The sequence below is a fragment of the Mus musculus genome, chromosome 2 (genome assembly GCF_000001635.26).
Source record: "Mus musculus strain C57BL/6J chromosome 2, GRCm38.p6 C57BL/6J".
Classification (NCBI taxonomy): Eukaryota; Metazoa; Chordata; class Mammalia; order Rodentia; family Muridae; genus Mus; species Mus musculus.
In genome coordinates, this window is record NC_000068.7 from 144,586,093 (window position 1) to 144,600,669 (window position 14,577).

The 14,577-nt window shown below is 44.1% G+C and overlaps 3 protein-coding genes across 10 annotated transcripts in view; all 3 read left to right on the forward strand.

Annotated features, from left to right (window-relative positions):
- The window catches only part of Sec23b (SEC23 homolog B, COPII coat complex component), a 34,525-nt gene extending 29,864 nt beyond the window's left edge, over positions 1–4,661 (forward strand). For 7 of the 8 annotated variants that reach the window (NM_001355379.1, NM_001355380.1, NM_019787.4 and 4 more), the window contains 4 exons: positions 282–368; positions 774–929; positions 1,410–1,475; positions 4,194–4,661. In NM_001355379.1, coding sequence (NP_001342308.1) covers positions 282–368; positions 774–929; positions 1,410–1,475; positions 4,194–4,283 — 399 coding nt within the window. In that variant the 3' untranslated portion in view covers positions 4,284–4,661. The remainder of the gene's footprint in view (positions 1–281; positions 369–773; positions 930–1,409; positions 1,476–4,193) is intronic. The other variant, XM_030251678.1, reaches the window with a different exon arrangement.
- A 3,311-nt stretch (positions 4,662–7,972) lies between these two features.
- On the forward strand, positions 7,973–9,274 carry Smim26 (small integral membrane protein 26). The gene is made up of 2 exons (NM_001033297.3): positions 7,973–8,113; positions 8,956–9,274. The coding sequence occupies exons 1-2, from the start codon at positions 7,999–8,001 to the stop codon at positions 9,162–9,164; spliced, it is 324 nt and encodes a 107-aa protein (NP_001028469.1). The 5' UTR covers positions 7,973–7,998; the 3' UTR covers positions 9,165–9,274.
- Positions 9,275–13,860: 4,586 nt separating this feature from the next.
- The window catches only part of Dtd1 (D-tyrosyl-tRNA deacylase 1), a 168,795-nt gene continuing 168,078 nt past the window's right edge, over positions 13,861–14,577 (forward strand). The window contains exon 1 of the mRNA NM_025314.3: positions 13,861–13,999. Coding sequence (NP_079590.1) covers positions 13,957–13,999 — 43 coding nt within the window. The 5' untranslated portion in view covers positions 13,861–13,956. The remainder of the gene's footprint in view (positions 14,000–14,577) is intronic.

Below are 14,577 nucleotides of genomic sequence, written 5' to 3' on the forward strand. Positions count from 1 at the left end.
TCTGAGAAAAATATGACTATGTATACAAAGAAAGTTTTATGGAAAGAAACAAAAAATGAACTTCTGCAAGAGAATTCAGGGTTGGTAGAGAGCTGGCCTTGAATGCATGAGGCCCAGTTACCAGTTTGGAGAGTGGAAGGAAGGTGGCATTGTGTGATGAGGGGAAGCCTTGTGCTGGAACCATTTGCAAAGGGCTTCCTGGCTGTTTTGTAGGCGTGTGCATATGGGGTTGGAGGGATGGCTGTGTAGCGGGAAGACCAATGCCATCTGTCTTTCCATAGCCTGTACTCCTGGACAGCAGTAGCATTCTAGCTGACAGAATTCTGCTGATGGATACTTTCTTCCAAATTGTCATTTACCTTGGTGAGGTAAGGGTGTCATCCGTTTCTTTTTTTCCTGTTGTTTACTTCAATTTATTGTGTGTGGATGTTTGTGAATCTCTATGACTATGGTACAGCTTGGTTGAGTCATCTCTATCTTTCCACCATCTTCGTCCTGGGGCAGTTACATTCCAGTGGGAATGTGGTCAGAGGACACCTTGTAAGCCGGCTGCTTTCTCCACTCACCACTGAGTCCTGGGGTCAAACTTCAGTCACCAGGCTTGGTGCCTAGAGGCCAGTCTTTAGGTGAATTAGTCAGGTGGACAGTTAACACCAGCTGTCATAGACTTTTTTCACCTGCTTTGGATGGTGCTCGTGGAAAAATGTCTCAAGTGTTAGTGAAGTCTGCTATCAGTGCCCAGCAGCAGTTTTGGTTGGTTTGTTTTGGTGTAGACCATAGCCCAGTGGCGGAAGGCTGGATACCAGGACATGCCCGAGTATGAAAACTTCAAGCACCTTCTTCAGGCGCCCCTGGATGATGCCCAAGAAATTCTGCAAGCACGCTTCCCAATGCCACGTTATATCAACACAGAGCATGGCGGCAGTCAGGTGGGTGAGCTCTGTCCCAGCTCTAGTGGATTTTTTTGTTGTTATTTCATGACCCATTTTATAGCTATCAATGTAAACAGGCTGGTTACAGTTGTATGTGGTGGGATAAAGTTCCATGCAGTTGGTCTCTCAGCTATGAGTTTTGTTTTGTTTCAACTGTGTATTTCACTTCCAGGCTGGCCTGAGGCTCACTATGTGGTAGTTGCAGGTTGGTCTCGGACTTGTGATTCCCATACCTCTACCGCCGACATGTGCCTCACCATGCCTAGTGGTGACTTGTTAAATGAATGTACTAATGCAGAAGTAGAAGATTATTAGTATTTTTAGATCATTTGTAGGTGGCGAGCCTGGGCTTAAGATAAAAGCAGTAGGATTTCTAAAAAGTAAAAAAAAAATAAAGTAATTTAAATAAAGAAATGTAAAATCTTTACTTTTTTGTACACTAATATTATTTTTAATTTTTAAAATATTTTTTTAAAGGCTCGGTTCCTGTTGTCTAAAGTTAACCCATCTCAGACACACAATAACCTGTATGCCTGGGGGCAGGTAAGCCTTGTGGGGATTTGGGGAGAAGGCCCATCTGTTTTTCTTTAAGGCCTATTTGAGCCTATAGATTGGACCTGTTTTGGTTCTGGGACAGAATGACTTGAATTTTGTAGGGAATGTGGTCTGCAAGTAACGTACTTGTGTTGTGAGTCAGGCACACCCGATGCGGGTCTCCTGTGTGCAGCTTACTGTGTTAGGGGTAGAATGCACCACCATGGCCTCTCTGCAGCTCTCCTCATGCACATGGAACATGGTCTCACGTTCTGTCTCCTGTCTCTACTCCTGTTAATCTACCTTCTGGTCACTGTCAGCCTGACTCCATTCCTTAATCATTTCCCAGATCATTTCTTTCTCTTTCAATGATCCTTAAAATGTTTTAAAATTAAACATGACTGTTGAGATAACTATAAGTTTATCTGCAGTTGTAAGAATTAATGCAACAAGTTGGACATGGTTGACACATGCTTTTAATCCCAGCACTCTGCAGGCAGAGGCCAGTGGGTCTCTGAGTTCTAGGCGAGCCAAGACTACAAACTGAGACCCTATCTCAGAAAAATCAAATCATTATTATACAAAGAGATTCTCTGAAACTAATTTTATACTAATAGCTACATTCTGAGAAATAATGATTCAATGTTATGGTCAGGATAGTGTCTGTGATATAGACATTTTCGTTACTATGGGGACCTCTCATATTACCTTTCATAACCGTTGCCACTTGGCACATGTTATCATTTGCCACCTAGTAATCGGCTCAGTGTTCCTGTGATTAAAGCCATGTGCCATCATGCTGGGGCCAACTCCTGAGAATTTACTAAAATTTTCCAGTAAAACAGTCAAAACATTGAGATGTCTTTTGGATTCCTAATTTACTTTCTATAATAGTGACAGGGGCCTTCAAATTATCTTGTCCATATTGAGTAATTTGGCAGTTGTATGATCTGGGGAATAATTTTTGTTAGGCAGACACACACCCCACTCTTCAGTTGTCCATAGACTGTGATCACATTCCAGCTCCACTCCTTATGTCAATTGCATCTCCTCCCCCTGGCCTGCTAGAGTTTGGAAGTTTGCTTTTCTTCAAAGGTACCAGCGCTTCGTTCGTTCGTTTCCCTGACTTTCTCCACCATCTCTGTTTTCAGCCTGGGTGACCTCTGTTCTGCTGCTGGCTTCCGTTTCCTTTAGAGCTCTTTTCCTCTGCTGATAGAGCTTAAATGGTTGGTGTGTGGGCCTGGAGAGACTGGCTCAGTAGTGAAGAGCACTGGTTGCTCCTCAGGAGAATCCCAGTTGGTTCCCAGCACCCATATGGTGGGACACAGCCATCCTTAACGCCAGTCCTATGGGATCCAGTGCCCTCTTCTGGCCTCCAAAGGCACTGCATGCACAAGGCACACAGACATGCATGCAGGTAAAACATGGAAAATAAATAAATAAGTAGGTGATTAGTGAATAAATAAATAAACAGGTGGCTGTCAGCGTGATGCTTATCTCCCTCCTTGTCTCTGCTGCTCCCTGTCAGCACTGCTGCTGCTGCTGGGTCTCGCTGTGGTGCTTGGTTTCCAGCTATGCAGAGTTTTCATTGTTGCTTGTTACTGATTTCTGTGTAGATTCCATTTAGGTTGGAAACATACTTTTTACGATTTCAGTTCTTTTAAATTTATTAAAGTTTGTTTTATGATCCGGGGACATGATCCATTTTGCTTTCCATTCCAGAGTCACTGGGCAGCTATTTGGCATGTTCTGTCAGTGTTAATTCAGTCTGGTCATAGTTGGTGGCATCGCTGCCTTCTTATCTATCCTTACTGGCTGTTTGTCATTCTGCGAGTGTGTGGATGGGTTTTCCAGCCCTAGCTCTCGGCTTATCTCTTCCTCTGTTCTTTCCATTAGTTCCTTCCTCAGGTGCCTTGAAGCCCTGTTTGCTGTGTTCATATTTAACATTATGTTTTCTTAGTGGGTTGTCCTTCTGTGTCTCTAATAATTTTCTCTGCAGTAACATCTACCTTAACTGACATTAATAAAGGCATTGCTTTTTAGAAAAATGTTCTGTGGCTCTTCTGTCCTGTGACTATGGCTGTGTCATTGGTTTGGACCTTTGGGATTGTCATACCTCTGTTCCCATCCTTTTTTGCTCATGATTATTGACTTTTAGGAAAGAAAGAGATAAATTACCCACACCACTATTTCCAGCTACCTTCAAGGTGATACAAACTAAATACTTTAGGCTTGTGCATGTTAGTTCTTTACAAATTTGATATCTTGCTACAAACTGAGATTTCTATCCAGTTTTTCCCCTTGGAACATTAATCAATTCATAAACGTGTTCTGATATCACAAATAGCATCTGACGGTGATATCATTCATTCCCTTGCCTGTGACACCTTTCTGTTAGAGCACTTCAGAGATAGGTGTGGTGCTGCCCTTGGTGTGTCCTGTGAGTGAGGGGCTGCTGGTGTGTAGGCCTTGGAGGGAGACAAGCTGCAGATAATGTCTGGTCTGTAGGGCTTGGAGAAGGGGTGGGATAGAGAGCTCTATACTCATCTCAGCAGTGGGCAGGGATGGCAGGTCTCAGGAAAGGCTTAGAGGAAAACATGTTTCTGATGAGTGGCATCAGCTCGGAGTGCTGCAGGACAAAGGTGACCGCATGAGTCACTGAGCAGCTTGGGAATGGTAAGTGGCTGTTGAGTTCATTATTAGTAAGCCGTTCTGGTTGTATTTCAGGAAACTGGAGCGCCCATCCTGACAGACGATGTCAGCCTACAGGTGTTCATGGATCACCTGAAGAAGCTGGCTGTGTCTAGTGCCTCTTAAGCTGGTGGCCCCGCCTGGAAGTGGAAGACAATGCTGTCAGATTGTGCTCACGTTGTTGATAGCGTCCTAGCAACATTCACCTTTCGGGGAGGTTCTAATAAATAACCCAAGGAATTTTTATATATGTATGTCTTCAGGCTATAATACGTCTTCAGGTTGTAATTTATTTGTATTCCTCTCTGTCTGTTTTCCTCCACATGAAATTATATGTCATAAGTGTCCTGCTAATTGTAGATGTTTACTTACTTTTTGTACCTTAATGTTTTAGAGTCTATAAAATCAGAGGTTATGTATTTTTAGCTACCTGTTTAAGTCTTAATGATCATAAAGGAAATAAATCTGTGTGAGGACGGCATTGGCCAAAATAATACTAATGCAGATTTTGTCTCATTTTGTGTGTGTGTGTGTGTGTGTGTGTGTGAGAGAGAGAGAGAGAAGGAGGGAGGGAGGGAGGGAGAGAGAGAGAGAGAGAGAGAGAGAGAGAGAGAGAGAGAGAGAGAGAGAGCAAGAGCACATTCATGTTCAAGGAGGTTGGGGGTCAACATGCTGAGCGTGGTTCTCCTATGTTGTGGGTCCCAGGAATCAAACTCAGGCCTGAGTCTTGGCATGTGTCTTTACCTACTCAGCAGTCACACTAGCCCCAAAGGGAAGGAAAGGAGTCCTAAGTTGAGCCTGAAAGAGAATTATGAATTGGATGTAGAGACATACCTTATAGAGGACTGTAAGGAGATTGGAACTAATATGTCCTCATTGGACCTCTCTCTCAGATACAAATTAACAGAAGAAAGCATATGGTGTTCTCTCTGTCTTGGCCAGGCATTCTCTCAGGAAGATGAGGTGCAGCAGACAGTGGCTATACAGTCTCACCCCTGGGTTCCAGTGGGGGTGCAGAGTTGAATGCTTGCTAAGTGGGCACCCCTGAATCTAGTGTACCTCATGAAGACTCTGAGCTGTGTTTGAAATCAAGGCATGGCTCTCATTTATCTCAGGCAGGGGCTGAAGTTGTCAGTTCTGGGGGTGGGGGGTGGGTGGGGAACAAACTAGGGCTTGAGTGGCAGGAAGGATGGGAGAGAAAAGTGAGTCTTAAACCAGAACAGGGTGTTCAGTGAAATAACAGATGAGGAGGGCTCAGTATTTTGGGGAGAATAGTTTTGCAATCATCGACTTAATTAGAGGAAGAGAAAGTTTGTTTCTTGTGTGTAGCATTCATAAGTTCAATACTGTACGGAACTTGGGGGATACATACACACTAGAGGTACCGAGCAAGCCGACAGTCTGGATTTGTATACAACAGAGACTAGAGAGACTAAAATCAAACAGTTGATGAGAATGGGAAGAGAGGCAAGTGCGAAATAATACAATTATAATTCTGCTCCTTAGAGCTTCGTTGAGATAGACTTTTACATAAAATATCTTCACCCAGTTAAGTGTACAATTCAGTCAGTTTTGCTAGATGAAACCTATGTGTTGGCCATAGACCACTGGCAGCCTTCTCCCTGTATATATCCATTGACTTTTAGGGCTTCTGTCTTGTTTGTTTTCCATTTACCCTAATCCATCTGAGATTCCTACATAGTGCCAACTGGTATACTACTTTTTAATCTGATGTTTCCTCAGATTTTTGAGTGGTTTCTCCTTTTGTTGCTGTGAATAAAATGTATCTGAACACTGTACACAGGGCTCATAGACAACAGCTTTTCATTTCTCTTGAGGAAGTAACTAGGAGTGGAGTAGAATGGAATAGATTGTAAGATTGTTATATGTTTAACCTTAGGGGCTGGAGAGAGCTCAGAGGTCAAGAGCACTTGGTATTCTTCAAGAGAACCTTGGGTTCAGAACCCAGCACCCATGTCAGAATACTCCTAACCACCTGTAAGTCCAGCTCCAGTAGTGTCTGATGCCCTTTTCTGGTCTCCACATGCACCCGCATATATGTAGCATACAGTCTCACACATACATATAAAAAAGAAAAATCTTGAAAAAGAAAAACTGCCAGCTTTTAAAGAGGCTCTAACATATGCTCTTACCAGTAAGTTCCGATGGCTCAACTGGGCTGGGAGGATGGCTCAGTAGATACAGTGTTTGATCTACAAATAGGAAGACCTGAGTTCTGATCCCCAGCATCCTCATGAAAAGCCAGGCACAGAGGTGAGCACCTGTAGCCCCAGTCCTGGGGAGTGGGCCCCTGGAGCTGGCCGGTCCCCAGTCTAGCTGAGTCAGCGAGCTACAGGTGAGCGGTCTTGTCACAAAATTCGGTGGAGTGTGAGTAAGGAAGATGGCTGATGTCAACCTCTGACTTTAAAATTTTCCATTTTCCTCAACTGGGAGTTTTAGGTCCAGTTATCAGCTTCCCTTCTGTGGTTTCTCATACCCAAAGAAATCTTTGCCTATTCCAGGTTGGCAAGGATTTTTAGGTGTGCATGTGGTTGCTTTTAGGTTTATAACTTGAGCTTTTATATTTAAACACACAGTCCCTTTTGAGTTAAATGTTATACAGGTATATATTTCTGTAGGGTAAACACAAATGTAAAAGGAAAGATAACAGAGAAAATGTTTTGAACCCACCAGAGAAGCATGCAGGGTCAGTAGCGTCAGTTGCTTTAGAAGTCAAGTTCGAGGAAGGCTGAAATAGCCAAAGTAGGTTACCCGGCCCTCTCTGGGGAAACACCTCAGGCTTGCTCGCAGATTGTCTAGTTTACTGGTGTGCAGACAAATTATTCTTGGAAGAAGTGTATGAATAGGACAAGCGGTTGGACCTGGCAAGATGGCTCCGTGGGTAAGAGAACTGACTGCTCTTCTGAAGGTCCTTGAGTTCAAATCCCAGCAACCACGTGGTGGCTCACAACCACTGGTAATGAGATCTGACGCCCTCTTCTGGTGCATCAGAAGACAGCTACAGTGTACTTATAAATAAATCTTTGGGCCGGAGCAAGCGGCCGACTGGAGTGAGCAGAGGTCCTAACATTCAATTCCCAACAACCACATGAAGGCTCACAACCATCTGTACAGCTACAGTGTATTCACACACATAAAGTAAATAAATAAACAAATCTTTTTTTTTTTTTAAGACAAGCGGTCGATGGAATCTAAGGCTTTTATTTTTATTTTTTAAAGATGTGTGCACCTATTTATTTATTTTTGGTTTTCCAAGACAGGGTTTCTCTGTATAGCCCTGGCTGTCCTGGAACTCACTTTGTAAACCAGGCTGGCCTCGAACTCAGAAATCCACCTGCCTCTGCCTCCGGAGTGCTGGGATTAAAGGCGTGCGCCACCACGCCCGGCTTGCACCTTTTTATGAGGAAGAATAAAAGCCAATAGGGTGATAAGACAGAATGGTGGGCGACAGGGTGTAATTGGGAAAGGACCAAGGAAGCCTCAAAGAATTGAACCTAGAGTTCCAGAAAAGTATATAGGAAAGAAGCGAGTTGCAAACACCATTTCAAATACTGTCTGACAAATGGAGGGCAGGTATTACACCTTTGCAAGTGAGGAATTTTCAAGTCACCATCTGCTCCCCAGCATATAGTACACAGTGCAGTTGTCAGCTGCCAGCTGAGCGCCTAACCTATGGTCTCCTTGATGAAAATCTTCGTCCTTGCCGGGATTAACTATGGACTACGAGTCCCAAAATGCATCGCGGCCGGAGTAGGACGTAGCTTAGGACCTATTGGTTGTTGCAGACATCTGGAAGGACTTCCTCCTCTCCTATGGAGCCATGCGAGCTGAAAAGGCCTCTCTCTGGTACCGGCGAATGTCCCTTGTCTACGCACTTGGCGCCTGGTCCCTGCTGGGCTCGGCGTTTTTCCTTTCACGGAAACAGAAAGTATCAGGTAGGGTTTCCTGGCAAGACAGTCCTTGCAGCCGCCGCTTCCCGCCCATTGCCCCTGGTCACCGAAGCGACTTTCTGTACTTGAACTCCGGGGTACTAAGCAAAACTGCTGCAAGCGGGTACTTAGATAATTTGCGGTGATGGACTCTGCAAAGAGCAAGACTCCAGGAGCTAATAAGTATTATCATCTGAACCTTATTTATTGATTGACTAAGTCTGTCCACATGTTCAGCTAGAATTTGTGAATTCACCCGTGTCGTGCTAGGTGGATTCTAGAGCCTCGGACAGTAGTCCGGGTGCTGCTCATTTCCTTGAAACTGTCGCATGCGGCGAGCAAGCAGTTTCAGGTCTTAACAGCAACCAAGGAGTATTAAAATTATCCCAGTTGTTGCGTGAAACTCCCTGAACTTTCAAATAACATGCTGGAAATCAAAGGTACTGGAAAGTCAGTTGGTGTAATCGCTTGAGACCAGAGTGATAGAGAGGATGGAAGGTGACTCTGAGTGGCTGAAAGTCCCTCTAAAATCGGTTGCGGTGCTGGTTGCCCAAGCCGAATAGACTAAACACCATTGAGTTGTACCTTGTAATAGGAGTTTGAATGTATGTTAGGTATATGTCAATAAAGCCATGGTGTTAAAAACTGCTGGAAATTCTTGGACATGAAGGTGGTTTGAAAGTTCACACGGTCATCATGGTTGTTCTTTTTCTCTCTGCCTTTTCTTTTTGGAGAAAGATAACAACAATAGACATCTGATGGCATAATCATACTTTGGTTTATTATGTCCAAGGCTTTAAGGACTGATGTCTAAGTTAATAATTTCAGGTTCTTTTCTTTTCTTTAAGACTGTGAAGAAGGTCAAGAGGATGGCTCAAGGAATGAAACACCTTTTTCTACAAGTGAAGACTCTGATTTAGAAACGGAAACGGTCGAGCTTGGTGGAGGGTTTTATGTGAAATCATTTTTAAAGTATTCAGAAAATTCTGTCCCAGCCACTCAAAGGTTCCTGACCTATCTGAAGTCATGGACTGGTGGGCCTGGCCCGCAAGCGTGAACAGCTGCTGAATTCTGCAAACAAGGACTTGGCTCAGTATTTGATAGATGCCTTGATTTCCATTTCATGTATTTAATTTAATTTAATAAAATATAAGCATTAATAATGTGCAACCAGTGTCTTCTTGAAGGTACTGAACACATAATTCAAGAGGTAGTCTTCTCTGTCCACATGGCTGAAAAGCTGATAGAAAGCACACACGGATGCATGTGTGTATGTTGCATGTGTGAATGGAGGTCAGAGGACAGTTTCCAGGAGTCTCCTTCCACCGTGTGGATCAAACTCAAGTCATCAGGCACTTGCTGAACCATCTCACAGGCTCTGAAATTTCAGTTCTTAAAAATCTACTTAGGGTCTGGAGAACTAGCTCAGCAGTTAAGAGGACTTGCTGCTCTTCCAGAGGACCAGAGTTCAGCTCTCAGCACCGTCATCTTGCACAGTCATAGACTGGTATCTGATGCCTTTGGCCCTCGTGGGCACCTGCACTCCAGTGCATGTTTCTGTTCGAAGATGTACACACCTGAATGTCATTAAAAACAATATAAGCAAATCTTAAGAAAAAAAAAAAAGTATGTGCACACGTTTGTACCTGAGGGCAGGAGCATGCCACACATGAGTGTGGAGGTCAGAGGCCAACTTTAAATGTTCATCCTAGTCTTAAACTTTCTACTTTGTTTGAAAGAGGATCTCTCTTTGCTGCTGTGCTGTGTTCCCCAGGCTAGTTGTACTGCAAGCTTTCAGGAGATTCTCTTGGCCTCTGTTTTAGGAATGCTGGGGTTAATACATGCCTCTGCATCAGGGTTTTTATGTTGGACCCAAACTCGTGTTGTCAAACATCAAGCACAGTGACTTACGGAATGATTTCTCTGGCCCTGATAATGAAAATTACATTCAGCTTCTGTAAGTTAAATTTCTGGCATATAGCTTATGTAACTTAATTTTCATGCTACTATTAGATAGTACTTTAGTTGTCCCAGTAAGGTTAGATTGAGTACAGTCTCATGGGGCATTCAAAGCAGCCCTCCACCAGACACCCGTGAGTACTGGATAACATAATAACTTCTTATTATGGAATTAGACTATTAGAACTTAGAAGTTAGATAGACTTGGCCTGTTCTTTGGGACTTTTGCCTGAACGAGTATGTCCGTGCTTGCCATGATTAACTGGTGTCCAAAGAGATCAGAAGAGGTTGTCAAATCCTCTGGAACTGGAATCACAGCTAGTGAGCTGCCATGTGGGTGCTGGGAATTGAACCTCGGAACCACTGAGCCAGCCGTCTCTCTACCCTTATGTAATGTTTTTGTTTGTTTGTTTGTTTTTGTTTTGTTTTTTGGTGTCTTTGAGATAGAGTCTTTTTCTATGTAGCCCTGGCTGTCCTGGAACTCTATGTGTATTTAGATCAGGCTGGCTTCAAAAAGCTCTGCTTCTCTTCTAAGTGCTGGAATTAAAGGCACGTGCCACCATACCCACACTCTTGAGTAGTGGGTTTCCCCCCCCCCTGGTTTTTCGAGACAGGGTTTCTCTGTGTAGCCCTGGCTGTCCTGGAACTCACTCTGTAGACCAGGCTGGCCTCGAACTCAGAAATTCGCCTGCCTCTGCCTCCCAAGTGCTGGGATTAAAGGCGTGGGCCACCACGCCCAGCTGAGTAGTGGTTTTCACTCATAGATATTTGAGACACTGCAAGGCATAGGGGTGGATGGTAGGATAAGAATCCCAACGGTTGAGATATTTTTTTCCCAGGCCAAGAGCCAGTTGATACTAATTGAATATATTTATATTAGAACAGTGTGGTAGGCATCGAGCTGAATGAGCAAGAATCAGCCTAAGACAGGAAGGGAAGCATGGGAGAGGTGGGTGAGCTGAGGGGGCCTCTAGTAGAATGCTCTCTGAGTGTAAACAGAGCACTGGTTAAGTCCTCAGCACTCAGGAAACCAGCAGCAGGTACCTTACAAAACATCTCCCATCTTTAGAGATTTTACAGACACGGAAGGGCGAGAGCTAAGGGAGTGGGGCGTCTGGCAGGACAGAGCAGGACAGAAGTCTAGGATAAACTGCTAGACTTCTACTCTCATGGGGCAATAGAATACTGTAAGAGCATAAGGGGCTGGAAAGATGGCTCAATGGTTAAGAGCACTGTCTGCTCTTCTAGAGGACCTGGGTTCAATTCCCAGCACCCACATGGGGGCTCACAACAATCTCTAACTTCAGTCTGGGGGTGTCTGATTTCCTTTTCTGGTAGAAACTACTTAGAGCAAACTAATTTTTTTTTCTTTTTTAATTAGGAAGAACCAAATTAATAATATTGTAGATCAGTTATTTAGAGAAAGGTCTTTAATCAAATATGAATCATTTGTAATGAAACCACAATTATAAACAGTGCTTTGCTGGATCAGTGGGCTCATACCAACTCAAAGGGAGTTATTGTTATCCTACTAATAACTTTCTCCCTTTTCTTTTTTTCCTGGCCAGGATGTACCAAAGTTCATGCATAATACAGTCTTCTCCCATTTTATTTATTTTGTGTGCACGTCTGTGAACATGCATTTGCATGTGATATAGGGTGCATGTGGAGCTCAGAGGACATTTAGTGATGTCAGGGAGAGGTCTGGGGATCAAACTCAGGTCATTAAAGGCAGCAAGTGCCTTTTCTTTTTCTTTTTTAAAAAAAGATTTATTTATTTATTATATGTGAGCACACTTCAGCAGTCTTCAGACACACCAGAAGAGGGCGTTGGATCCCATTACAAATGGTTGTGAGCTACCATGTGGTTGCTGGGAATTGAACTCAGGACCTCTGGAAGAGCAGCCAGTGCTCTTAACTACTGAGCCATCACTCCAGCCCCCAGGGAGTGCCTTTACCCATTGAGCCAGACTTTTTTCCCTGGATGTGAAAAACTGACTACTTGATAGAATGTTCCTGATTTAGGTTTTTTAAACAATTAGATGCAGAGTCTCCTGCAGTGCAGTTTGCATTTCGATTGTACAGTTCCACCCTTGAACTGATGCTCCTGCCTCTCTACCTCCTGAGCGCTGGGATTCCAGGTAAGTGTTGCCATCCCTGGCTTATATGATGCTAAGGGCTGAACCTAGGGCTTCCTACATGGTAGCTAAGTACTATGTTCCACTGAGCTACACTTCTAGCCCCAGGTTAAGTTTTGTTGTTGCAGAATTACCACTGTATCCTTCAATATCAGGAAGCATGTGACTGACACCCATTGATCTTGCTGCTGCTGCTGCTGGTGGTATCCTTGACAATTTAACTCATGCAATTTTGCATTCACTATTTAATATTTAAGCATAATATAAAAGGCTCCCAGTCCTTAGCACAACTGACTCCATAAAACTCAGTATGTAGATAGTACCACTTGCCAGAGTGAAAAGGAAGACCGAATCTATCAAATGCACTAAGCTTGCCTTTTGACTTCTGTAATTGCTTTAGCCTAACTGTGCTTATTAACTGAAGTATGTCAACCGAGGAATTTTTTTTTTTTTTTTGCTTAAATGCTCACTCTAAAAGAATCTGAGCTTTAATGAGATCCTGAACACCCAGTGTAGTTGCCAGTTGGCTAATAAAGACTTTCTACTGGCTTAACCCCGGTCTGAGTAGTCTTATCTGATGGATACCCCACAATAATACACATTTCTAGGCCTTTTTTGTTTTTGTTTTTGTTTTTTTGGGGGGGTGAGGGGGAAAGCAACATCTCACTCTGTATTTCATGCTGGCCTTGAACTTCAGCGTGATCCTCATACTGCAGCCTCCAGAATGCTTGGATCACAGATGTTCAACCACCATTCCTTAGAGTATTTCGGGCCAAATAACAGTTCTATCAAATTGCTTTCTAACAAATGCTTTTCTGAATCTGCTAATCCTGGAAGAGGCGTTCAAAGCAAAGACACTCTGAAATGGGTGAACTTTTTCTGATACTCCTATTTCGTTTTTAAGGGAAAGTCTCATTACATTGCCCACATTGGTGGTCTTGAACTCATGGACTTAAAACACTTTCCCGCTTCATCTCAAGTAGCTGGGACTATCTCCCCCCCCCCCCATTCTTCTTTTTCTTTGTTTAATTATAAACACATGGACTACCACTGGACTATGAAGATGTTATTTTTTAGTGATGAAAACTTAGTACAGTAATAGCTATACAGTTCTTTGCAGCCATCTAAGCATCTTTACAGCCCATCCAAATTTCCTAACAACCCTATGATAGGGCTAAGTATTAGATTTGTATTAGGAAGGAATTAGAATTCTAGACTGATAGACCTATTAACTATTGTGTCTAAGGTAAATCAATAGTTATGTAGTTAAATGGCTATGTTAGCAGCAGGTCCTTTTGTTTTTAGCAACAGGATTGCTGCTGAGGCTACAGAACAAGTGAAGATTTTGGAAAATCTGTGACCGGAGGATTGGAAAAGAGGGAGAAAAGCAGGAAAAAAACTTAAGGGTAAAACTGAAAGAGAAAGAAACTGGAGCAGAAATTAATGAGTGTCTGGACATAGTGGAGACTAGGCTGGCAGTTTGGGACTATAGTGCTTAAGAAGGAGTTCAGGGGTGGATAGGGCGGCGCCTACCACAAATGGACTAGGTTATGCATAGGTGACAGGTGAGGGTGATTGACATGGGCGGGGCCAATTGGATAGGTGTGGCCGACGTGGGCGGGACGCAGCTCTGTGGAATGGGTCCTCACGGAGCTCTTCCGGTGTTGCCGGTAGAGGGCGCCGGTCGAGGAGCCACCGGCGGAGTCGCAAGGTCTGACCACACAGCAAATTCCAGTCGCTACAGCCGCCGCCATGAAGGCCGTGGTGCAGCGCGTCACTCGGGCTAGCGTCACAGGTCAGTCGGGCGGGCCGGGGAGAGAGCAGCCTCTGACCCCCGCGACCCGCTGTTCCGTGTGAGGGTTCCCCGCAGCCCCGAGTTACCGGGCAGCCTCTGGGCAGCGCCGTGGCCGAGAAGATCCGGCACGTGCCTGGCCGCTCATGGGTTCAGGCTCCGTGCTTTCGTTGCTACATAAACCCTCATCTCCGTCGTCATCACCATTATAATCATCATCATTATCTTTGTGAGTGTGTGTGTGTGTTCCTCACAGACAAGGTGCCAGAACCTGTGAGCATCCCCAGGGCCCGTTGTTGAATGCACTGTTGCACAAACAACACATAGGGGAGATTTCCGGAGCGGAATCGCTCGTTTATCCACCGCTCTGTCTGAGATGTAGCATTTTAACAACCCCCTTTTGCATATCTTTTCTTTTTAAAATAGAACTTGGCTCATGATAAAATGGACAGACGGAGGAATTGCTAATTGTTTGAGCTCTGGCAGCTTTGAGCAAATATCTGCTGGCATCCTCACTGGGTGCAGAACATCCCTTGCTTGCACCTGGATGTCGGTCTCTGAACCTTCAGCCATGGGTCAGA